Genomic DNA, 26,183 nt, shown 5'->3' with positions numbered 1-26,183 from the left:
ACAGGGCCTCACTAAGTTAAACTGGCCTCAAACTTACTGTATAGCTCAGGCTAACATCCAACTTAAAGTCCTCCTGTCTCAGCCTCCCCGAGTACTGGGACTGCAGGAGGGTGCCACCATACCTAGCATATATTACTAAAAGTAGCATTAAATTGTAATGTCTTACCTATTCACCTACAGAAAAAAAAAGAAAAAGAAAAGGAAGAAAACTAGAAATGACAGAACAAAACTATAAAGGAAGAAAAATAATTCCTTTTATCACCCTGAACTCTTGGCTGAGATAAACCTGCAAAGCAAAAGACAAGTTAACAAACAAAACATAAACAGGTAATGTCTACACAGAGACCTGAGGAAAGCTCAAAGATGTGATGAGTTTCGTCTTACCATTTTAAACTAGAAGGCAGTGATAGGGAGATAAGCAGAAACTCAGTAATGAGTTCCACAATGACTTCTGTGCGGTTGCCCGTGTTCTCACGTGTCTCTGGTGTATAGACGCGTCTTTCACTCCCTGTTGCAGAGAGGTGATTCTTTTATCCACATGACTCTCACAAAAGATGGCTTCTACTCTCCAGAGCTTTTCCTACATCTAATGTGTCAAAATAATTAGCTCAAAACCCCTCTCCCTCCCTCCCTCCCTCCCTCCCTCCCTCCCTCCCTCCCTCTCTCTCTCTCTCTCTCTCTCTCTCTCTCTCTCTCTCTCTCTCTCTCTCTCTCTCCTCCCTTTCCCTCTCCTCAAACTCAGAAATCCATGTGCCTCTGCTGGTATTAAAGGCTTGTGCCACCACCACCCAGCCGATCAAATCTCTCTTATGCCAAAAAGGTATATTTGGAATTGCATACTCAAGGCTTCTATAACACCCACCTCTTTCTTAAGGTTACCCACCTCCTACATGCAGAAAGCAGAGTAAGTATTCCTATTCCATAGCTCAGCTCATCAATTATGAAAGACCCTCCTCAAACAACATAGTTTTAGGTTTTTGGGTTGGTTAGTTTGGTTTGGTTTGGTTTGGTATTAGTTTTTTTATTTTATTTTGTTTTGTTTGTTGTTGTTTGGGGGTTGTTGTTGGGGTTTTGTTTTTGTTTGTTTGTTATTTTGAGACAAGGTCTTTCTCTGTAGCCCTGGCTGTCCTGGAACTCACTAACAACACAGATTTTTTTTTAATTAAGAAATTTTTTATTTACTTTACATACCAATCACAGATCCCCCTCTTCTCTCCTCCCACCCCTTCAGCTTTCCTCCCTCAAGCCCACTCCCCATTCCCTCCCACAAGAAGGTAAGGCCTCCCATGGGGAGTCAGCAGAGCCTGGTCCATTCAGTAGAGGCAGGTCCAAGCCCCTCCCCCTGCCTGCAGACTGTGCAAGGTGTCCCACCATAGTGGGCTTCAAAAAGCCAGCTCATGCACCAGGGATGGATCCTGATCCTACTGCCGGGGGGGGGGGGGGGCATAAACAGATCAAGCTATACAACTGTCTTGCTCATGCAGAGGGCCTAGTCCAGTCCCATGGAAGCTTCGTGGGTGTTGATCTAAATTTCATGAGTTCCCACTAGTTTGGTTTTGTTGTCTCTGTAGGTTTCCCCATCATGATCTTGATGCCCTTGCTCATAGAATCCCTCTTCTCTCTCTTTTCAACTGGACTCCTGGAGCTCAGCATGGTGTCTGGCTGTGGATCTCTGCATCTGCTTACATCAGTTACTGGATGAAGGCTCTATGATGACAGTTAGGGTATTCACCAATCTGATTACTATGATAAGCCAGCTCAGACACCCTCTCCACTATTGCTAGTAGAGTCTAAGCTGGGGTCATCCTTGTGGAATCCTGGGAACTTCCCTAGCACCAGATTTCTCCCTATCCCCATGATGTTTCCTTTATCATGGCATCTCTTTCATTGCTCTCCTACTCTGTCCCTGTTCCAGCTCGACCATCCTGTTCCCTTATGTTCTCATCCCCACCCGCTACCCTCCATTGTCCCCTCATCCACAGTTTGCTCATGGAGATCTCAATCTATTTCCTTTTCCCAGGACAATCCATGTGTCCCTCTTTGGGTCCTCCTTGTTATCTAGCTTCTCTGGAGCTGTGGGTTGCAGTCTGGTTATCCTTTGCTTTACATCTAGTATCCACTTATGAGTGAGTACATACCATGTTTGTCCTTCTGAGTCAACACAGATTCTTATGCTTAATACAAATTATATGTTTCCAGTATATCACAAATGATTTAAGATATTCATCACCTTTATGTCTGAAGTCTGGCACCTCAGAAGACAACATTTCTAGATGTTCATAGTTTGAGGGGAGAAAAAGAATTAAGTGCAAAGAACATCATTTCTTGGATGAGATCTACATGAACAGCCTGAACATGAGTGGGGGTAATGAAGGGCGAGGGTCAAGGGAAAGAGAGCTTGGGGGAGCGGGAGATCCCAGCTGGATCAACAACAGAGAGGGAGAACAAGGAATAGGAGACCATGGTAAATGAAGACCACATGATAATAGGAAGAAGCAAAGTGCTAGAGAGGCCCACAGAAATCCACAAAGATACCCCCACAATAGACTGCTGGCAATGGTCCAGAGACAGCCCGAACTGACCTACTCTGGTGATAGGATGGCCAAACACCCTAATTGTCGTGCTAGAAACCCCATCCAACGACTGAGGGATCTGGATGCAGAGATCCATGGCTAGGCCCCGAGTGGATCTCTGGGAGTCCAATTAGCGAGAAAGAGGAGGGTTTACATGAGCGAGAATTGTTGAGACCAAGGTTGGATAAAGCACAGGGACAAATAGCCAAACGAATGGAAACACATGAACTATGAACCAATGGCTGAGGGGCCCCCAACTGGATCAGGCCCTCTGAATAGGTGAGACAGTTGATTGGCTTGATCTGTTTGGGAGGCATCCAGGCAGTGGGACCGGGTCCTGTGCTCATTGCATGAGTTGGCTGTTTGAAACCTGGGGCTTATGCAGGGACACTTGACTCAGCCTGGGAGGAGGGGACTGGACCTGCCTGGACTGAGTCTACCAGGTTGATCTCAATCCTCAGGGGAGGCTTTGCCCTGGAGGAAGTGGGAATGGGGGTGGGCTAGGGGGAAGGGGAGGGGGGCGGGAGGGGGGAGAACAAGGGAATCCGTGGCTGATATGTAGAACTAAATTATATTGTAAAATAAAGTAAAATAATAAAAAATAATTAAACTAAAGAGAAATAAAAAAAGAACATCATTTCTGTTATATACTTATCAAGTGCTATTTGCTAAAGAGAAATAAAAAAAGAACATCATTTCTGTTATATACTTATCAAGTGCTATTTGCTAAGTAAAACTGCACAGGATTACATTCTAAATGAGATTTTGAGAAGAGAAAGTAAAGTGATTTAGCCCTTCTTTCCAGGTCAAGAAAACTTCATCTAAAGTGAGGCTCACTATGGTTTATAAATTCTTCTTAATTATTCTCCATTCCCTAATAATGCATCCACCTAAACACACCTTTCTCTACACTCACCTAAGCCTCAGTAAGCTCTTTAGACACCCCGAGATGCTTAATGTATTTCCTATGAAATTATACCATTCTCCTTGATCAGCTTATCCCAGCTTTGCAAATTGAAAAAAAAAAATTCATTCCTGGCATCAACAGCCTAAATGGGTTCTGATTAATAATTGAATCTTAAGACCCTTTCAAGACAACATTTGCAAGGCCAGCTTAGTGGGGAGGGAGAATTGTGCCATGCACCACCATGTCGTGATGGAGCAGACTGATGACCTCAACTAGAGGTTAAACGCAGAGTCCAGACTCTGGGATAGTTTAAATCCTTTAAAACTCTGCCATAAAAATGCATAGAAATGACTCCCCTGTGGACTGATGGGCCTCCCACCATTTCCTGGTAATATATGATCTGGATGCTTTCTTCTTATACTTGGTGAGTGACTACAGGTCATATTCTTAATGGTTCGCATTAAGCTCCCTTAGGTTTTGAATTATTTATAACAGTATTTGGAAATATTTTTCCATTTAATCCTGAAGCAGAAAATACTGTCCTGAAATGCCACACTAGAAAGCAAGAGAGGTCCCAAGCTTACCAATCCAAAAGAATTTTCCTTCTGGACATTTTTCAAACAAATGTGTATCTAAATAATTTGAGATTTTTACAGAACGATCCATCCTATATCATACCAGACCATGCCTGTTTACTATTGTAATTAATTATAATTCTATCATCCTTCTACTCATTGAAGGAAAAAGAAAAGAAGAAAATGATATTTAGATGAGTGATTGCTCCACTTTTAGACAACCCCTAGCATTTCTTAATGGCTATCTGGAAGCTTCCCTGAAGCGTGCAACTCCAGCCATCTAGGAAATATGGTAAAGTGGTGGTGCCTGCACCCTGCCCAGGGCTACTGTTCTGACCTCTTGGGAATTTCTAAATTAAACAGGAGGCTGTTAATTCAGCACAATTTGAGAAACAACAAACTGCCAAACAGTCTCATCAATTTCAGTAATAATTATATTTACAAAAAAAATCTAAGAATCTAAACATTGCATTGGTTATATGTGTAAGATCTTTAAGTAATTTGTATGCCTCAAATAGCCAGAAGTTGAAAGCAAATTTTCTTCAACAGTTCTCTTCATCAAGGATAGAGGACCCACTACAAACACAGAACTGTGCTAGCTAACTAACCACAGTCTGTCTGTGAACAATGGCATCCTACATGCTTGATGAACACTGGCCAACTTCGGGCAGACCTAAAGGGAAGAAAAGATTTGACAAGGAAAAAAAAAAGATACTAAGGCTGGAGAAATGGCTATGGTTTCAGAGCACTGTTCTTGCAAAGGACCCAGGTTCAGATGGCAATTTGTAACTGTTCCAGGGAAGCCAATGCCCTCTATGAACTCTATGGGCACCAGGCATGCACACGGTATACAGACAAAATGCTCACACACATAAACATTTTTAGAGACAAAAGGATCGTATCAGCTGGGAGATTCCCGGCTCTCTCACATCACTGTGATTTTTCTGTGCTCAGGATTCTGACTACTCTCAGAATTACACATGAAGGACCTACAAGACTGTTGTCACCATCTCACAGATGCCCAAAGCAGTCTGTCTCCAGCACACAGACTCAGTTCACCTCCCTTCTGGCTTCACAGGTTTCCTTTCCCAAATAAGAAGCTCTAGGACATGATGCTTTGACAAGCAACCATTGTGTGCTCTCGTGTGGCCTCCTGATTTCTACACAATGGCAATTCATTCTGCCTTAAATCTATGAAGCAGGCAGTATGTGCCAAGCTTTGCCAGGTTCTGGGAACACAAGATAAAGAAACATATTTCTCAAGAAGCTCCAGTTACAAAGATGTTCAGTCACATGGTATCCTGAGGCAGACCCTGGAACTCCAAACTCTTCACCAATCCTGAGGCTGTTTTGATGCTGACCTGCCTTTCTAAAACACTCCCAGGAACATTTCTTGACAACCCTCCTACACTCCTATGATGTTAGAATAACTCTGCCAATTTGGTCTCACTCAAGCAAAATCTTTCCTGGATCAGTGAATTTCAGAACTGAATCCCCTCTGTCATGAAATTAGAAGGAAAACAACTTCTTCAGCACCTATCATTGTATGGAGATTTCATCATTTTTCCTCCTTTCTGGATGCTAGATTTTAGTAAGCTCTCCAAACTGGCACTCTCAATATAATCCCTAATAAATAAGGAGTGAAACCATGTACAAGAGCAACAGGAGTTGGCTAACTAAAAATTCTGCAAGAAAGGAGCCAGATCTACAATCATTATTACTACACAGCTGCTTCTACAACTAAAATAAAGTTGGCAAATTAGTTGTGTCCCCTAGGCTGGGTCCTGTTCTGACAGATGAATCCATTCCAGATCTTACTGTTAACATGAATGCTGTTTAGGATGCTTTAAAGACCTATTAGAGTTGTCCTGAGGAAAATGAGCCATGAAGATTTCTTTCAGCCCAAACCAACCTGTAAGAACTTTCCTCAGCATTACAGAATCTAGGGCTGCTAAGAGATTCCTAGAAATGGTACAGTCCAAACCCCACCCTAGGACTCCTTTCCAGGCTGCAGGATCTGCAACAATCTTATCAAACAGATTTGCATACCTCCTACCCTTCACGCCTTGATCCCTGAGAACAAAACTACCTCAAAAGACACCCAAACACCAACATAGACCATGCTCAACCTGACTGGCATGGACTGTGCCAGCACCCCAAACTGTGCTGCCTTGAAAGCCCCCAGTGCAGGACCACCACCCACGCCCAGGCTGTTTCCCACGCCTGTGCAGCAGGGCATTGCTGGATGAAAGCTCTCTACAGAGCTGCTTCTCACTGTCTGTCAACTGGCACCAGTTCCGTTCCTTCCTTCTGGACACCTCCCACGACTTCCAGAAGGGGCTCCAAACCTCTTCTCTTCCCAAGCCTGCGTACAACACACTTTCACCCTCTGATAAAACTTAACCAGCAAAATTCTCCAAATTCCCTCTATTGCTTTACTTTTTATTATTTTTACTTCTTTGTCATTTGGTCTCTCTTTCAAATACTATTTCTACCCCAAATCCTGTATTTCCCCCTGAGTTCTTAGGCAGATCCTAACAAGGACTGGACTCAGCCAGACATGGTGGTATTCACCAGTAATCCTAGCACTTGAGAGGCAAGAAGATTGGCTTAAACTCAAAACTTGTTTGGGCTATATAGTGACTTTTGAGCCAGCCTGGACTACAAAGTGAACCCTTGTCATTTAAAAAAAATCTATTTTCTATACTTTAACATTACTATTTTTTGTTTTGAGAAAAAATACTGCTTACATTTAAACAAGTATATATAATCTAAGTTTTGTGGTACATGTATATAAGCCTAGTACTTAGGATATGGAAGCAGGATGATAAGTTCAAGTTCATCCTCAGCTACCTAGTGAGTTTGAGGCAAGTCTAGGCTATAAGACTTTGTCTCAACTCCGATGTCCCAAAAAAACATATAGATAGAGGAGTGAAGGGCCAGAGCACACAAGGATTTGGGGGCAGTGAAACCACTTAGTATATATAATGGTGGAAACATACCATTGTAATTGAGTCCAAGCCTATAGTACTGAGAGTGAGCCCTAATATAACCTATGAGTTCATCGCTTGTTGCAAATTTACAGATGCTGACAGTGGAGGAAGGTGCACATGTGTGAGAACAGAGAAGTTATACGATCTCTCCATTCCTCCTACTTAACTTTGCTGTGCACCTGAAACTGCTCTAAAAAGAAAGTTAAGATATATATAATGATGTAATGGACACTCATCCTGTGGTTTCAGGGAAAAAGCATTACCAATATCCTCTAGCTGGGCTAGGATTTAATTTTGTCCCTAATCTTTCCACTACAACCACCCAGACATGTACACACATGCACACACAATGGTCGTTTATTCTCAGGTATTCTTTGCATCATTATTAGCTCTTCCATGAAGCCATCTTTTCTCATGCTACTTAGCCCTGGGCTTTCCCCATTCCCAACACACACACACACACAAACACACACACACACACACACACACACACACACACACACACACACACACACACATACACACATCTGATGCCTTCTCTAGCTCCCTTATCCCTTCCCTTTCTGACCTTTGCTTTTCTATTTTTCTCTTCTCTATATTACCCAAGTCCCCTGGTTTTGCCTCTCAATGATTCTCAGATATTATTTTACCCACACTCTACATCCAAGTTTCCATTGCATCTAACAGTCTAACATCAGCCTAGCAGCACCTCAGACCAGCACAGCTCAGGACTCTATCTGCAGCCCTGTTACATTTGCCATTCTCAGGAGTGACTCAGGTGGAGTTAGGGGCTACCAAATTCAGAAGGACAGAGCTGTGTGAAGGACATAACTGAATATTGATTTTAAAAATTGACAAGTTGATAAAAAATTTTACAATAAAATTTTACAAAAAAAATCAATGTAAGAACCTAACCATGGCTCTTAATTCCCAAACAAGTGACCAGAGGGGTCATATGTCATGAATTACATAAATAAAAGCCACAAAAGTTAGAGTTAAGTGCGAGGTCATTTTGAACACAGGAAAAGGCAAATCAGGGCTGGAGAGATGACTCATTTGATAATGATATTTGTTACCAGGCCTGAAGACCTGAGTTTGAGTTCTAGGACCCACATGGTAGAAGGAGAGAACCAAATACCAAGAGTTTTCTTCTGACATGCACAAAATGACAATGGCAGGCACACACACACACACACACACACACACACGAAAGGAAAGAAGGAAGGAAGGAAGGAAGGAAGGAAGGAAGGAAGGAAGGAAGGAAGGAAGGAAGGAAGGAAGGAAAAAGATGATAGATAGATTAGATAGAGAGAGAGAGACAGACAGACAGGTAGATAGATAGATAGATAGATAGATAGATAGATAGATAGATAGATAGATAGATAGATATTTTTTAAGCAAATCAAATCCCAGGCTGTGAAAGGGGGAATATCTGGAGCAAGGAAGCAATGTCCTTAAGTAACAGCATTTGACTTGGAACTGTGGTTCTGATTTCAGTTCTAGGCACAATATTCAAAGAAAGACTTGGTAGACACAAGTAGGACCATGAAGTAACTAAAAGATATCCCATAACCATGTCCAAAGGACTGTCTCTGTTCTGTGGTAGGTTCCATGCATTACTGATCCAGGATGGATCCACAAGAAATGCTCTAACTCTCTGAGCAGCAGAACATGAGATGGAGTGTTCAGGGAAGCAGTGAGTATGTGGAAATGGAAATTCTGGTTCTTCCTTTCAAATCTGCCAATGATGTCCATACTCATGAATATATTTCCAAGTAGGAACTCATCATGCAACATATTAAATATGGAAAAGCCAATGTTCATGCCACAGCCAAAAAATATCTATAAACTTAATAAAATATTTAAGATTAAACAACTTAGAAATACAGGAGAATTTCCTTGATCCATTATAAGGAAGTAACTGAAAAAACATTGGCAGAAATATATGAAAAAATGCAAATCTAAAAACTGCAAGGTTTCATCTCACCCAGTCAGAATGGCTATTAACACAAAAACAAATGAAAACAAAAGGTATTGACCATTTGAAAGGCAGAGAAGAGAATGGTATATACCAGTGATAGGACTATAATTTAATATAGCCATTGTGGAAATCAGTATCAAGATTCCCAAAAAAAACAAAACTGGAGTTACTATATGATCTACCTATACCATTCCTAGACATATACCAAAGAAATCAAAGTCAGCATACAATAGAAATACCTGAATATCCATATTTGTTGTAACACTATTCACAACAAGCAAATTATGGAACCAGCTAGGTACTGTCAACAGGTAAACAGACAGTGTGTGTGTGTGTGTGTGTGTGTGTGTGTGTGTGTGTGTGTGTGTGTGTGTAGTGTGTGTTTGTGATATGTGGGGTATGTGTGTATGTTATTCAGCCATAAAGATCAAAATCATGTCATTAGGAAAAATGGATGGATCTGGAGATAACCCTGTTAAGTGAAAAAAGCCAGACCCACAAAGATAAACATCTCATATTAGAAAATGTCCATCTGTGGAAAGACTCGTAATGTTAACTGTATCAATTCTAAATTATGGATCTGCAGATACAAACACTTCTTGATATCGCTTTGTAGTTTTCTAAACACTTAAGTTGATCTTAAAAAAAAATAAAAATCAAGAATACCACAAAAATCCTAAAATATACATATTTAGAGATATTTGGAATATGACAAAAAATCACATTACAAATTTGTTTCTTGCTTAAGGTGAACTTTTTAATTACTCATACTGAACAGTCACTATCCAAATGGGAGGGAAAAGGCTGCCTGCTTCACATCACACAATAATTACATATAAATATAAAGACAATGAGTGCACGACTTAAACCTTCTAGAAGAAATGTAGACTGTTGCTATGTACACAATCCAAATATATACATAGTCTTTATGTGTATGTGTGTAGAGTTTTTCTTAGTAAAATATAAATCATAAATGAAATCGTGGTAGATATAACTACATTGTGGCGCACGCCTTTAATCCCAGCACTCGGGAGGCAGAGGCAGGCAGATCTCTGTGAGTTCGAGGCCAGCCTGGGCTACCAAGTGAGTCCCAGGAAAGGCGCAAAGCTACACAGAGAAACCTTGTCTCGAAAAACCAAAAAAAAAGTTTCAATCTCTATATAAAACCAAAGATATTATATCCAAAAAAATAGTCTGTTAGTTCTGGAAAGTATATTTTTCCAGACATTTCCCAACCAGTTAAGGATTTTATTCAGATGGTGAAGTCCCTTTGTGCTTCTGTGACAAAAATATCTTACAAAAATAAAGAAGGAAAAGTTTGTGTTGGCTCGTGGTTTTCAGAGAGTTCCAGTCTGTCATGGTGGGAAGACATGTGGCATTCATGGAAACAGAAACACACGGCTCCTCATAACACATCATGGTGGGCAAGAAAACAGAGAGATGCCAGGCAGTAACATTCAAAGGTCCATCCATCCACCAACTGGTCCTACCTTTTAAAGGCTCCATAGCCTCTCAAAACAGCATACCAGCTGGGGGGACAGCCCAGATTAAAGCCAGAACATGGATTTTGTGTAAAGAATTTATACAGGGACTGGAGAGACAGCTCAGCAGTTAGGAGCACTTGCTGCTCTTTCGGAGAACTAGGTTCAGTTCCCAACTCACACACAGTGGCTCACAACCACCTGTAACTCCAGTTCCAGGAGACCCAATCCCCTCTTCTGACTTCCACAGACACCAGGCACACAGGTGATACACATACACATATGTAAGCAAATTACTCATATACATAAGATTAAATAAGTAAGTAAATAACTCAAATTTTTAAAAAAATAATAACTTATATAGCCAGACCTGGTGGTGCTGTCCTATGATCTCAGCTACTTGTGAAGTTGAGGCTGGAGGATTTCCACACATTTGAAGCCAGTCAGCACTACACTGGGCTACACAGTGAGTCTCAAAAAATGAATTTTTTTTTAAAATCTGTAACTTTAATTAACAGAAAAAAAGAATAAGAAATTTACACAAGAGAAAATCTGGTGGCCAATAAAGATGTTAAAACTAGAGGTCTTCAGAGTACATAATACTGGCCTCTTATGGGTGGTGTTTGGTGAATCTTAAATAATATAGTGCTGAAAAAAATTGGTGCTGTGATGTGGTTACTCATGCAGTGTATTTGTTATTACTCTGAAGACCAATGGTTTGCTAAGTCTGTCCATCCAGGCTGATCAAGCACTGTACCACTAATAAAGGACGTTGATGATGACATCCTGAGAATTAGTGGATATGCACAAGCTCAACAGAGCCCTCAGCTCTCCACTGCAGTCTCAAAGGCAGCCGCAGGGTGGACTTGGAGGGTCCCTTTCCATCCCCCTCTTCCTCTTGCTATCTATGCCCAAAAGCTCCCCGGTGCTCCCCGCTCCCACCACAGCCCACAGGGAGAAACAGGCCCATGCTCAGCACCTTAAGAGGTGACTGCACAGCATAGACTTAAGATGAATATTTTACCCCTAGAATGTAAATTATTTATAGAGGAAATTCCAAGCTCTGCCAATGGGTGGGTCTCTCTCTCTCTCTCTCTCTCTCTCTCTCTCTCTCTCTCTCTCTCTCTCTCTCTCTCTCCACTTTCCTTCTGTTTTCACTAAGAACTAGGAAATTAAATCAAATATTTAAATAACCTTGTACTCCTGTCTCTGGGTTTGATAGTGACACATAAAAAGTACACTAAGAATCCAGCCTGAAGCAAACAGGAAAATGTAATCTTCTTCATTTTGATTGTTGTTCCTCTGGACAGTGTTTTTATCACCACAACACCAGAGGCAATGCTGTCTCAGGCTCCTTTCCTGACAAGCCTGGCTTTCCACTGCCACATGCAATTAAGTGCTAGTTATAGTTTGGAGATGGGAGTGTTTGGGTATGTGTTTTCTGATTTCTAGAGATACTGGGAATGGAACCCAAGGCCTCAGGCATGCTAGGCAGCTGCCCTATTACCTAGCCGTGTCTTAGTCCCCTTAGTTATTTTGTGCTGTTTTTTGTTTGATTATTTTTATTTTAGAGAAAGGGGAAATAATAAAAGATACTAGACAAATATCAGTATTGATAAGGGCTTTATTTTAATATCATATAATCCCACATTTTTTATTTATATTAGTCATATCATATTCTAGTGTGGAAGAAAAAGAATAAATAAAAGTAGTACCAAAGCCAGGCAGTGGTGATGTATGCCTTTAATCCCAGCACTCAGGAAGCAGAGGCACGTGGATCTCTGTGAGTTCGAGGCCAGCCTGGTCTACAGAGTAAATTCCAGGACTGTAGCTAGAGTTTTCCTGCCTGGCCCACAGACAGGACAAATCTCTATCACCTGCCAGTCCCACAGCCGTCAGACCCAACCAAGTAAACACAGAGACTTATATTGGTTATAAACTGTATGGCCTTGGCAGGCTTCTTGCTAACTGTTTTTACTGCTTAAATTAATCCATTTCCATTAATCTATACCTTGACACATGGCTCGTGGCTTACCGGCATCTTCACATGCTGTTTGTCATCATGGCGGCTGGCAGTGTCTCTGACTCAGCCTTCCACTTCCCAGCTTTATTCTCCTCCTTGTCCCGCCTATACTTCCTGCCTAGCCAGTGGCCAATCAGTGTTTTATTGACCAATCAGCAACACATTTGCCATACAGAACATCCCACAGCACAGGACAGCCAGGGTTGTTACACAGAGAAACCCTGTCTCTAAAAAACAAACAAAATAGTAGTACAAGAAAAAAAAAAATACTTCACCCAACTAAGAGGCTACAAGACAAACCAAAGGAGCACAGGGCAGACCCGGGTTTGCTCCATCACTCTGTGGCTTACAGTCTTATCTGTATAGGAAGGATCACAGGGCAGACCCAAATTTGCTCCATCACTCCATGACTTACAGTCTTATCTGTATGGGAAGGAGCACGGAGCAGACCCAGGTTTAGTCCATCACTCTGTGGCTTACAATCTTATCTGTATGGGACGTTTACTTAACAGTCTTGTCTCCTCTGTGAAATGAACACTTCTAACTACCTCCAGGAGTTCTTATGAGATTTTGCCTATGTCCATCAGACACCAGAAGAAAGGAGGCACCCTCAAACAGGATTTGAGGGAGAGTTTAGCTCTTTCTGTCCTCAAGGGCAGAGATGAGGAGAACCATGTGGAGTGGTGAGGCCCAGGGTTAACACAGAAAGAACCAATTCCTAAAGAGAGTTGTTCCCCAAAACTAGCAAAAAGGCAGCTGAAGAGGGTACATGTGTGACTCTGACTTAAGAGCAGCCCCTGATCTCAGCCCTGTCCTTCTAAAAGAACACAGCTGCCACTGTATGGACCTTGGGGGAGAAAGTATGCCAATAGTTCTTCCTTATCATCATTCCTTCGCCGACTGATTTTCCCTTTGAGATGCCCCAGGAAAGATTACACCTGTAATTCCAGCACTTGGGAAGCTGAGGCAAGAGGGTCATGAGTTTGAGGCCAGCCTGGAGTGAATTTAAGGTCAAGCTGAGCTATATATGGAAACCTTGTCTCAAAAAAGTGAAATTTTTTTAATAAACTGATAGATCTTAAACATTGTCATTGTCTTAGCTAGGATTTCTGTTGCTGTAAAGAAACACCATGACCACAGCGACTCTTATAAAGGAAACTATTAATTAGGGTTGACTTACAGTTCATTAGTTCATTGCCATCATGGTGCTGGAGAGGTAGTTGAGAGTTCTACATCTGGATCTGCAGGCAGCAGGAGAGAGAGAGAGCAGCTGGGCCTGGCTAGAGCATCTGAAACCCAAAGCCCACCCCTCAGTGACAAGAAGGCCACACCTCCTAATCCCTGTCAAGTAGTGAATAGTGCCACTTCCTAATGACCAAACATTCAAATATACGAGCCTGTGGGGGATGTTCTTATTCAAACCACCACAGTCATCATCCAGGTACTTCCAGAAGAAATGTATATATGAGTCCAAAAGAAGACTTGATTCCTCTTACAATAAAACATGTATATATAATATATAAATATTTATCAATATGTAGTTTTTAATAGAATGAAATGTACTATATGGCCAATAAAATAGAAAGAGAGACAGAATTAAGGAATGGAGCATACCCAAAATACACTAATCATAAAGATTACTCTAGTCACCATGGCATCATATTTGAGTCTGAGAGCCTTGGCATCCTCTGGATATATAATTCTCATTATGGAAATGATAATGAACTATTTCCTCATGGGTGGAAGGGTGTTTCTGGAGACAAATTCTAAATGAACTTCTCAGGGAAGGAACTTCTTTTTATGTCACACACTGAGTGACTTAATGGACAGTGTCATTGACAACAGTTTTATAACTAATAAAAAGAAATGGTTTTCCATGGCTATTCCTTGACCTCAGGGAGTAACATTCAGGTCTCTCTTAGTGAAGGTGTTTCTGGGAGAAGCTTGCCTAACAATGCCAGCATCAGGCTTCCCCAAATTCCAATGTGGGCAAAGAGGACCTAGGAGGAGGTTGGAGAGTGAAGAACGCCTTCCCTTTTAGGTGACTTCCCCTAAACAGGACTCCTATGGGCTTTGATTCTGCAGACGTCCAAGAGTTTTCTTGCCTCCACACCCCAGGACTGGAATGAGAGCTTTTGCCCCACACTGCTTGCCCTACGAACTCTCGAGCTTCACAGAGTGGACCTGCAGGTGGCAGGGCGGGGCTGGACTGCACATTCCTGGAAGCTGCACCTTTGGAGCTCTCCCAGACCAGAGAGACAAGAGTCTCTTCTGCAGCTTCCTGCAATTTGTTCTCAACTATTCAGGGATAAAAGGAGACAAACCAACTCAGAGACAGAAAGCACTCTCTAAACGTCCCCTCCTTCGAGTTTAAACCTCAACCACAGTTTTCCAAATGGGCTGTTTTCTGTCACTAGAAAAATAGCAGCCCATCTCCTTGCCCTCTGCTGGGAGATATAAACTATGGTAAGTCGGAATCTTGGGCTGGAGATGCAGCTCAATGGTAGAGTGCTTGCCCAAAACCCCTGGTTCAGTTCTCACCACCACCACCAAAACAGAAAGGAAAAAAATCTGAATCCTCTGAGATGCAAAGATGTGCTTCAACCTAACAGTAGGTTTTTTCATTTGGAATTTTGTTTTTGCTTTTTTTTTTTTCAACCCCTTGGGACCAGAAATAGTAAATATTATCTCTTAGCTTTACTATTCACCTTCTAAGTAGGTACTACTGTCTCCTGCATATTGTTTTTAGATAAGAAATATGAAGTTCTGAGATAAGTGACTGTCCAGGACAATGTTGACAGTCTGAGTTCCTGCCCCTCACCCCTGCAGAGTGGAGGCTGGACACAGTCCAGATCTGCTGGACCCTGGGGCCATTATTCAAGGAACTGCATCCACATCCAGAAAGGAAAGCAGGAGTTAACACAAAGGCACACCTGTGACTGCTGTTACTCTACTCCCTGCCACCAGGCCACAAATGAGGGACAAGCCCAGCAGGATGGCTCAACCCCTATTTTGACAGGAACTGGGACAGCACCTGCCACTGAGAACCAGTTTGCAGGCAGCCTCGGGCTGTCTTTAAGGACCAAGCACTGAGGAGATGCTACCACCTGCTCTTCACCTTTTATCATTAGAATAGAGTTCCAGTCTCCGCCCCAAAAGACATCAGAACGGCCTTCATGTACTGGTTCCGGAGCATGTGTTTTCTGTTGTTTTCCCACCTTCGTTAACTTCCTATCTTCATCTCAAACCCTGAAAAGAGAATAGTGCTTCTGGTGCGGACATTAAGATTTAATTTTATGTGTGCATTCAACTTCATTCAGATCAAATAAAACTGACTCTCTCATGAAGGAGGAGAGACAAATACTGCATGTTTTTCCTCATTTGTGGATACTAGATCTAAATATGTCTGCAAATACATACTATATACATATGTGTATGTAGTGACGTGAAAACAAAGGAGAACTATTTGGACTAAGAAGTGAAGCACTAGAATAAGGATGAGGGGAAAGGGAGGTAATGGGTGTGAATGTAAGCAAAGACAGTGATTTATACAAAACCCACTACTTTATACACTGTGGTGCTTTGAAAGAAAATGGCCCCCAAAGAGAGTGGCACTATTAGGTGTGGCCTTGTTGAAGTAGGTGTGGTCTTGTTGGAGGAAGTGTGTCATAGTAGGGGCAGACTTTGAGGTCTCTTTTGCTCAAGCTTTGCTCCATGTGACACACAGTCCACTTCCTGTTGCCTTCTGATCAAGATGCAGCCAGCACAATGTCTGCCTGCATGATAATGCCGCCCCCCCCCCCCCCCCCCCCGCCATGATGATAATGGACTGAACCTCTGAACTGTCAACCACCCCAAATAAATGTTTTCCTTTATAAGAGTTACCATGGTCATGGTGTCTCTGCACAGCAGTACAAACTCTAAGACCTAACTAACTAAAATAATTAGTAAAAAAATAAATGAACTGTCCCATTTCACTGTTGTGGTTGTGGTTTACGTTGTTATTCGTGGTACTGGAATCAAACCCAGGGCTTTACGAATGCTAAGCAAGCACTCTGCCACTGAGCTATATCACCAGCTCTTGACTTTTTGAAATAGGATCTCACTGTGGAACCTAGGCTGACCTCAAATTGTAGGTCCTCCTACCTCTGCCACCCAAGTACTGAAGTTACAACCATATCTAAATTTTTAATTGTACAAATGTATAGGTTACAGTGTGAAAATTCAATATATAGACACAAATGGATAATCAAATTAGGGTACTTAACATTTCCCTCTCCTTAAACACTTTCTAAATTTTTTTTTTATTTTTTTATTTTTTATTTTATTTATTTATTTATTTATTTGATTTTTTCAAGACAGGGTTTCTCTGTGTATCCTTGGCTGTCCTGGAACTCACTCTGTAGAGCAAGCTAGCGTTGAACTCACAGAGATCAACCTGCCTTTGCCTCCTAAGTGCTGGGTGAGCCACCACTGCCCAGTTAAATTTTCTTATTAACACATAATTGTATGTACTTCCCAGGTACAATATGCTATTTATATATATATATATAATACTTATAAAATCAGGGTGATTAACATTCCCTTTCAGGATTACTTTGTGTCTGGAGCCTTTAAGTTTCCATCTTCTAACAGCATATTATAAGGTGTACACAGCATATTATAAGCTAGCTCAGCCACTGTGCTGTGAAATGATAAGACTTATTGTCCCGTCTGTGTTTTCATACTTGTTTCCCATTGCTTTGTTTGTTTCTTTTGGGTTTTTCTTCTCTCATATATTAAATCTGGACCACAGTTTCCCCCACTCCATTCCTTCCAGTCCCTCCCCCACTACCTCCCCTCTTCCCCTGACCACTTCTCCTCCATTTCCCTTCAGAAAAGAGCAGGGCTCCCAGGGATATCAACCAAACATGGCACAACAAATTACAATAAGACAGGAACTCAGAGGGAGGGGTTGGGGAGAGAATGGAAAAATAAAAAGTTCTGTTTACAAGATGTCACTGGTTACCAAGAAGCGATATACTCTAATGGCTATCATGACATTTGGTACCACAAAGTTTAAGCTGAAGTCCCAGCTCGGCCACTATTCATCTTCTCCAGCTTTCCTGAGAAAGATAAGTGTAGTAGTGATATCTATCCCACAGGGCAAGGATTCCATATTTTAAAATGTATAAAGACTCTTAGTACAGAGCCTGCTTCTCGCATGGTAAGGGCAAAATCAGTAGCATCTTCTTACATCATCTAAAGGCTAAGACACTAACATCAAGGAGCTTTCAGACAGATGAGAAAGCCCCTAGAAAACTCTCCCACCACAAAAGTTAAGGCCTGTGGAAGCAGAAACTCTACCAAAGAGTGGAGGCCCACCTAATGCCTAGAAGAAAGACGGTCTGGTTTCTGGACTTCAACTTCTTCTCGTGACATGGGCCTGGGGGGTGGGGAGTTGCACATCAAAATAGCTCCAAACAGGCAGGAATGTAGGTAGGCTCTAGGTTCCAAGAAGACTTGACAATGCAAAAGCCACCAAAAAGATATGCAGTGTGCCCCACAACAGTCCAAAGAGGAAAACTAGGTCTCCCAATGTCACCTCTTATTTCATGTACACAAGGAAGGGGTGAGCATTGCATGAACAGTTATGGGGAGACCAAGGTCAAGGCAGGGCTGAAGTAAATAAGAAGTATTTCACCCTAATCAGCATGTTTCCCTTTACCCTGTAAAATATGCTAAAGAGAGTTTTAATCCCTGCATAGCCAATGCAGACTGAAGCCCTGGGCTTTCTAACCCTTTCAAAACACTGCAAAGTAGGTGGATATGGAAATGAGTATTTTCATCAGGCTTACTCGATGCTCAGCTCAGTTTTCTAAAAGAAACATTAGTCAAGTAAATACATTGTTGGTAAGACTATTGTAAAGGAGAAATGATAGCAGACGATCCCATTAAAGAGAAACCAGGATGTTAATCTTTAAACTCAGATTTTTAGCCATATATGACTGTGTTCACACACACCGACATGTGTATGTTGTACTTTACTGTGCATTTCTGAAGGGATTGAATGCTTGCACAACAAACTGCTCCTGTTGGATGGGAGGTGAAACCCCTGGCAAGATCCTTCACTGGACCCATTTAGAAGGTGGTCTTGCTTGACCTCAGAGTGTTAAGGTGAAGTCTGATTTGCCCTTTAGGAGGAACTGTGGGAGTGGGGAGCTGAAGGGAAGGGACATGTGGGGAACCCTGAAGAGAACTCCATGGATCTTGCCTTACCAAGGTGAACACTGCAGTTGAGGTGAACAAGAAGGGAGCCTAGACATGTGGTAGGTCTCCCAAGAAACATCTAAAAAATAGACAACAGCTGCTCTAACCTCATTTCTGTAATTCTCTTATTAGAATGATTAAATGTTAATCTGGCCTTCGGCCGGGAAGCCCCGTTGGCCCGCGCGGCTCTTCCTTTCTGATCCGCCATCTGTGGTGGGGCCGCCACCAAGATGCAGATTTTCGTGAAGACCCTTACGGGGAAAACCATCACGCTCGAGGTTGAACCCTCGGACACTATAGAAAATGTAAAGGCCAAGATCCAGGATAAGGAAGGAATTCCTCCTGATCAGCAGAGGCTGATCTTCGCTGGTAAGCAGCTGGAAGATGGCCGTACTTTGTCTGACTACAATATTCAAAAGGAGTCCACCCTTCATCTTGTGTTGAGACTTCGTGGTGGTGCTAAGGAAAGGAAGAAGAAGTCTCACACCACTCCCAAGAAGAATAAGCATCAGAGGAAGAAGGTTAAGTTGGCTGTACTAAAGTACTATAAGGTGGATGAAAATGGCAAAATTAGCCGTCTTCGTCGAGAATGTCCATCTGATGAGTGTGGTGCTGGAGTTTTCATGGCTAGCCACTTTGACAGACATTACTGTGGCAAGTGTTGTCTGACTTACTGCTTCAACAAACCAGAAGACAAGTAGTTGTGTATGGATAAATAAAAAAACAGGAACTGAAAAAAAAAAAGTTAATCTGACTCTGAATATTAAATTAATTTGGACAAATCACAATTGATAGCAATTAACAGCATTGAAGAGCATTTTGTCTTGATACTACAATTCACAGTTGCTCATAATTTCAATAGTCTATTTGCTTTAATTAATATTTGACTTATAAAAAAGGAGATGGGAGGTATTGTCGAGGCCATCTTTCTGCTGACAGTGTTTTCATCCTAAAAGGAAGCCTTATGCACAAAGTAATTCTTTCTCATGTCCAATGGGTTGGGTACCAAGAGTCTCCCAGAAGTGCAGCATATGAAGCACAAGCTTATAATCTTCGTGCTTAGAAGGCAGAGGCAAAAGTGTCGTCAGTTCAAGGCCCTGGAAGATCAGGGCAAGCCTGGGCTACATATTGAGAACTTGTCTCAAAAATCAAGATCTGCCTACCTGGATTCCCAGTGCCTGTCAGGGAGGAACAGAAGAGTCAGTTTAAGGTCACCCTCAGGTGTATGTTAAATTCAGAACCAACCTGGGCTACATGAGAGCAAGTCTCAAAAAAGCTAAGGAAAAAAAGGTCTCGGGATTAGCTGAGTGGTAGAGTGTTTCCTAGCATATGAAACAACACGGGTTTGATCTCTGCCCCCATGAGGAAGGAGGGTGTCTCAGGGCCACAAGATACACATGTGAATTTCTGGTCACTCATTACCTCACAACATACCCATGTTAATTATCCTCTCTGTTTTATAAAGCAAAACGCTCATTCCACATGACTATGGCAAGCTTCAGGCACAGCTGTGAAGTTCAAGTCTGACTGTGGTTTCTTTCCTTGACCTTAGTGTCTCTCTGTCACCCACTCCCAAATTCTCATATCTTCTGCCCCCTTCCCTCCATCCAGACACAAAACAGTGATGCCCATCTAAGTGAGTCTATTCATGGTCAATTGCCACCCAGCAGCTAATTGCTTGTTAATTCCTCCCAGATAATTTCAGACAAAACAGTCTCATATTAACCAAGATCTCTGAAGTCTTAGACATGTTTAATGGTGATGTTAATGTTAGTTACAACAATGGAGCTCTTCCACCCCAATTTTAACAAGCTTCTTAGGAGTCTTTCAATCACATGATGTGCAAAAATAAATAAATACTCAACAACCATACCGGGATTCCTGGGTTGATCAGGTATTGGTTCAGTCTTCATTTCAAATATTATCTCCACTGTGATGAAGTAGTTAAGTACTAAAGATACAGACACACTTTATATTCACTATGGACTAGAAACAAGAAGGACCCAGAAGAATCTAAGTTAGATGAGGGCTGGAGGGATGGCTCACCTGAGTTGGACATCACCTGAGTTAGGTCCCAGGTAGAGAGAATCGATTTCTGAAAGTTATGCTCTGATACACACACAACACACACACACACACACACACACACACACACACACACAAAATAAATAAATAAATAAATAAATAAATAAATAAATAAATAAATAAATAAAATACAACACAGTTTAAGAGAGCATTCGAGGCCGGGCGGTGGTGGCGCACGCCTTTAATCCCAGCACTCGGGAGGCAGAACCAGGCGGATCTCTGTGAGTTCGAGGCCAGCCTGGGCTACCAAGTGAGTTCCAGGAAAAAGGCGCAAAGCTACACAGAGAAACCCTGTCTCGAAAAACCAAAAAAAAAAGAGAGCATTCACAAAGCTTTCACTAGGACTGTGACAAGGTAATTTTAGACAGACCTCTTCATAACAGTCTCATATTTTCTCCTTTCCAAAAGTATTTGTCAAAGAGCTTGCATTGGAGAACTAAAAAAAAAAAAAAAAACTGACATTAATAATAACTTGAAATAATATGTTTCTTAAAGGTATTTCATCTTGGATAGGATTAAATTAAATTATCCTGGCAGTGGATACACGCTGAATGGTTTTACAAACCGTTCTATATTTTTAGCCCACTGTTTCTGCAGCCTCGCTGCTAAAAACAGAAAGCAGCCTGCAGAGGACGGGGGGGGGGGGGGGGGGGGGGGGGGGGGGACACGGGACGGGGGGGGGACGACGACGACCCGAGTGGAGGAAAGGTGTGTGCAGCTGTGATCAGGGTACCAGACTGCATCGTGTACTTCGGAAATTCCAGTGCAAAGCGTCAGCGAGGCAGAGGCTGGGAAACACAGCTCTCGCGGGAGCTTCCTGTCATTGTTCAGGTCTCCGAGGTGATATCCCTGAGCTTGATCCTGGTGAAAAGAAATCTTTCCTATTTCCTTCCTCAGAACTATGATTCAGTTCCTCTTGAGTGTTCTCGCCAGGACATCTTTGCGCCCCATAGGGGAAAGCACTAGCCTGGCTGAATCACCTCTTCCTCTCCCCCCTGCCTGTCCCTCACCAGTCACTGAGCTTCCATAACCTTGGCTGTGCTGTCTCTACAGTGCACACAGTGGCTGAGCTGAGGACTGGGTTCCAGGCTGCCTTCTCTAGAGTGCAAACACCCATAAGGACCTCTTTCGGTCAGAGAAGCAAGCACTCCCTGGTGCTGCCTGGACTTGGCTTACTCCCCAATACTATACCTGTTGCGTGTTAACCGATCAATTCTGCGAAGTACCCCACAAAACCTGGAGCTGTAGTGAGCTCATGGTGGGCCAGCACCACCACAGAGAAGATACTTGATTCCACGCCTTTCTGTGGCCTCTCGGCTCCCCTCTCTTTCCTCGGATTCATATTAAAACCTACTTGTCCGTTGGTCTTTGTTTTGGCACCTTCTCATGCAGGTCCTCCCCACACAGATCCCCAAAGTTCTGTCTGTTTCTCCCTCCCTCAACATCCCCCAGTGCAGTTCAAAAGCCGCTCTGTGTCAGAAGCATCTGGGCCCTATAAGTTGAAATTTCTAGAGACACGATCTAGGAATCTGCGCTTAATGGGTTTTCTAAACGAATCTTACACATGGAAAAGCTTGAGAATCTCTGCTATATCTATAGTGAGATTTTTTTAAAATCTTGTATACGTTTATTTGTGTTCGAGAGTGTGGGTTTATGTGGATAGCACATGTGCCACATGGAGTACATGCGGCACAACTCGCAGAAGGCGCGTCTCTCCTTCCACTATGTGAGTTCTGGGGATCAAACTCAGATCATTCAGTTTGGTAGCAAGTGCCTTTCACCCACCCAATCACCTCATGAGCACCATAGTAAGATTTTTAAAAATAGAATGTAGTGTGGGCTGATCTCAACCAGCTGTTAGCTGGGAAATTAGTTGATTAACTGATTAAAGTAATTCACACTGAACCGTGAACAAATAAACTCCACTTTTAGGAGAATTTGCATTTTGACATTTTGCAAGCTCTAATGAACTTCCAATTAGTGAAATGTGTGGGATAGATGTTTAAAGAAAAACAAAAACAAAAGCAAAAAACTCTTCTCTGTGGCCCTGGCCTCAGGGAATGAAGTTTTCCTGGGGAACTTGGTAGCAGGTACAGGTGGCCCTCCACCCACCAGACATTCGGCCCCAAAATGCTCACTGATAGAGAAAAGGACGAGTGAGGCAGAAGGCCAATGAGAAGGATAAGACATAGAGAAAGAGTGGAAAGAGAGGAAAGGCAGCAGGAGAGAGGGACAACTGCTGTGGGATGTTCTGTATGGCAAATGTGTTGCTGATTGGTCAATAAATAAAACACTGATTGGCCATTGGCTAGGCAGGAAGTATAGGCGGGACAAGGAGGAGAATAAAGCTGGGAAGTGGAAGGCTGAGTCAGAGAGACACTGCCAGCCGCCACGATGACAAACAGCATGTGAAGATGCCGGTAAGCCACGAGCCATGTGGCAAGGTATAGATTAATGGAAATGGATTAATTTAAGCAGTAAGAACAGTTAGCAAGAAGCCTGCCACGGTCATACAGTTTGTAACCAATGTAAGTCTCTGTGTTTACTTGGTCGGGTCTGAGTGGCTGTGGGACTGGCAGGTGAGAGAGATTTGCCCTAACTGTGGGTCAGGCAGGAAAACTCTAGCAACAGACAACCATCTCAAATCTTCCAGCTCCACATCAGTGCTTCCAGCCTGTGCAAATAGAAAGAACACTCAGCTTTCCTTCCCACTGTGTGCCATGCGAGGTAAGACCTGAACCATCCATATGATGTGTTGAAGTGCTGAGTTGATTGAGGGGCAGAAGTTCAAGCTCTTTGCTACTTCTAAGCCACTTCTCCTCCCTCCAGAAGTTCAGCAAGGACTTGGGTCATGTGTGATGTCCACTTTTATGTCAACTTGACACAAACTGGAATCATTTTTTGGAAGAGGGGACAGTTTAAGAAAATGCTCCCTCCATATTGACCTGTGGGTAAGCCTGTGGTATATTTTCTTAATCAGTGATTGGTGCCACCTCTGGCCATCTGATCCTGGAGTGTAAAAGCAAGCAAACTGAGCAAGCCAGTAGGCAACACTCTTTCCATGGCCTCTGCATCAGCTCCTGCTTCCAGGTCCCTGCCCTTTTTGAGTTCCCATCCAGTGACTCCCTTTGACTGTGATGTGGAAATATAAGCTGAAATAAATTTTCCTCCCCAGCCGGGCGGTGGTGGCATACACCTTTAATCCCAGCACTCGGGAGGCAGAGTCAGCCTGGTCTACAGAGCGAGATCTAGGACAGGCACCAAAACTATACAGAGAAACCCTGTCTCAAAAAAAAAAAAAAATCCCCCCCAAGTTGTTTACGGTCACAGCAATAGAAGCCCTAGCTAGGACACATTGGCTTACCCCTTCTCTTCCAACCACCCCTCAGTAGACTCTTCTACTCTCATAGTTTTTAAGTACTCTTTGTATAACTAATGACTCCCAAATATGTGTCTCTAGTCCTGATTCCCCTGAAATCCAGATCTTTCTGTCTAATGGCCTATCTTATGGCTATCCTCAGATACCTCACTTTCTATAAAATAAAAGGATCAAATACTTGGTAATCATATAATTCTAACTTTCTCTTACCCTCCTCTCCCTCCCTCCCCTACCCCCTCCCTTCTCACACACACACACACACACACACACACACACACACACACACACACACACGCATACACTCCCCTCACAAAGCCCTGCTACCTACAACTTAAACATTTACACAAGTATCTATTTCTTTTTCTTAAGATAGCCTCTCACTACATAGACCAGGATGACCTCAAACTCATTCAAATCCTCCTGCTTCAGCCTTCCAAGTGCTGGGGTATCCCAAGTATGAGCCATCGCACCCAGCCTAACCAAGCACCTTGAAGCTGACATCCCACTGCTCCCAGCCTGGCCCAAGCAGCAGCAGCAGCATCTCCCACCTAGACCCCTTCACTGCTTCCTAACTGTCCTTCCTGCCTTCACTCTTACCCCTTATAATCTGGCTGCCACATGTCTCCACAAAGAGCCTTTCTCATCACAGTTCTCCTCTCCAAACCCCTTCTCTTGCAATCCAGTGGTTTCTCATTGCATTTAGACTATGTATGCACAAGACCCAAGATGCAATATTTGGTGCTGGGGCTGGGGTGGGAATGGAAAAGAAAAGAAATTCAAAGTGCAGTACCTCAGCCTGAGTCTTCTAGAATCTGCACATCAACACTGACACCTTTCTCTTCTCTCCTGCTCCCCTGGCTTTGACCATGCCTCCTACCTTTACTCCTGCTGATTCTGCGGATGCCACATCCGGAACGTGCCCAGCCCCTGCATCTCTTACACCCTCACTTTCCCTGATCACCTAGCCTAAAATAAGCAGCTAGCCTCTTGCCCCAATGTATTTTCCTTCATATCACTTTCGCCATATGTACTACATATATTCATTATTGTTTTGCCAATTTGAATATGAACTTCATGAGAGTTAAGACTTGCTCTCCTTTGTTCACCACTGAATGCCCATGCCTAGAACAGTACCTGACCTGCCATGGGTAATCAGTTAATATCTGTTCAATGAATGGAGCAAAACTAAGAGATGTAGTAATGATGGCTGCTGACTGGAAAGTTACATGAAAGTTCTATCAGGAAAGCTGGAAGAAAGAACAAAGCTATTGTTTGCTCTCTCTATCTCTTCATGATTTATGGTGCGTGAGCTGTAAGGCATGTCCCTATTTCATTCTAATCAATGGTCATTTGAGACGTTCTGGACCTCCTCTTTGCACATGTTAGAAAAAAAGAGAAAGAAAGAAAGAAAACTTTTTTTATTCCACACTCTTAGTGCTCAAAATTACGCATTGGAAATTACGAAATTGGCTTTTACCCTTTAGCTGAACATAAAACAGAACTAATGAGATTAGGCAATAGGAAGATTTTCTATTGCAAAATTATATTAATGGAATCTCCCAGGGTCTGAACTGCTCTTGCTGAAAGTTAAACGCATTCCAGAAATCCCATTAGAACTCTCACAGTCATCCATGTGTCTCTAGGGTCAGGACAGGGAAGACTGATGGCACTCTACAGAGCAGCTCACTCACTTTCAACACATAGAGTGGATCTGGCTGACTCTGCATGTGGACTTTCTGTCTGAGCCTCAGAGAAAAGCCATGGTGTTTTCTCTTTTTATACCTGTTGTGTTGGCAGCCATCTCCTCACACATGTGAGCACAGAGATGGCCATTAATCCACTACGCCGTTGTCATTTGTTACACAGTACATGGCAAGAGGCAAGATGACTCCTCAAAGGAAATAACTGAGGTGAAGGGTAAGTGGCTATCTAGCTTG

General features: G+C 42.7%; 2 protein-coding genes across 10 annotated transcripts in view; both read left to right on the top strand.

Moving 5' to 3' along the window:
* The window catches only part of Lhfpl3 (LHFPL tetraspan subfamily member 3), a 634,521-nt gene that overhangs the window by 518,209 nt on the left and 90,129 nt on the right, over positions 1–26,183 (top strand). The window lies entirely within an intron of this gene.
* Positions 18,968–19,498, top strand: LOC128099898 (ubiquitin-40S ribosomal protein S27a-like). The gene has a single exon (XM_052721825.1). It carries the CDS (start codon positions 19,013–19,015, stop codon positions 19,481–19,483), a length of 471 nt encoding a protein of 156 aa, XP_052577785.1. The 5' UTR covers positions 18,968–19,012; the 3' UTR covers positions 19,484–19,498.

The sequence above is a fragment of the Peromyscus californicus genome, unplaced genomic scaffold, assembly GCF_007827085.1.
Source record: "Peromyscus californicus insignis strain IS unplaced genomic scaffold, ASM782708v3 Scaffold_6__1_contigs__length_162567912, whole genome shotgun sequence".
NCBI classification, from domain to species: domain Eukaryota; kingdom Metazoa; phylum Chordata; class Mammalia; order Rodentia; family Cricetidae; genus Peromyscus; species Peromyscus californicus.
Note: the sequence above shows the minus strand (reverse complement) of the source record. Positions and strands in the feature narration are given on the sequence as shown.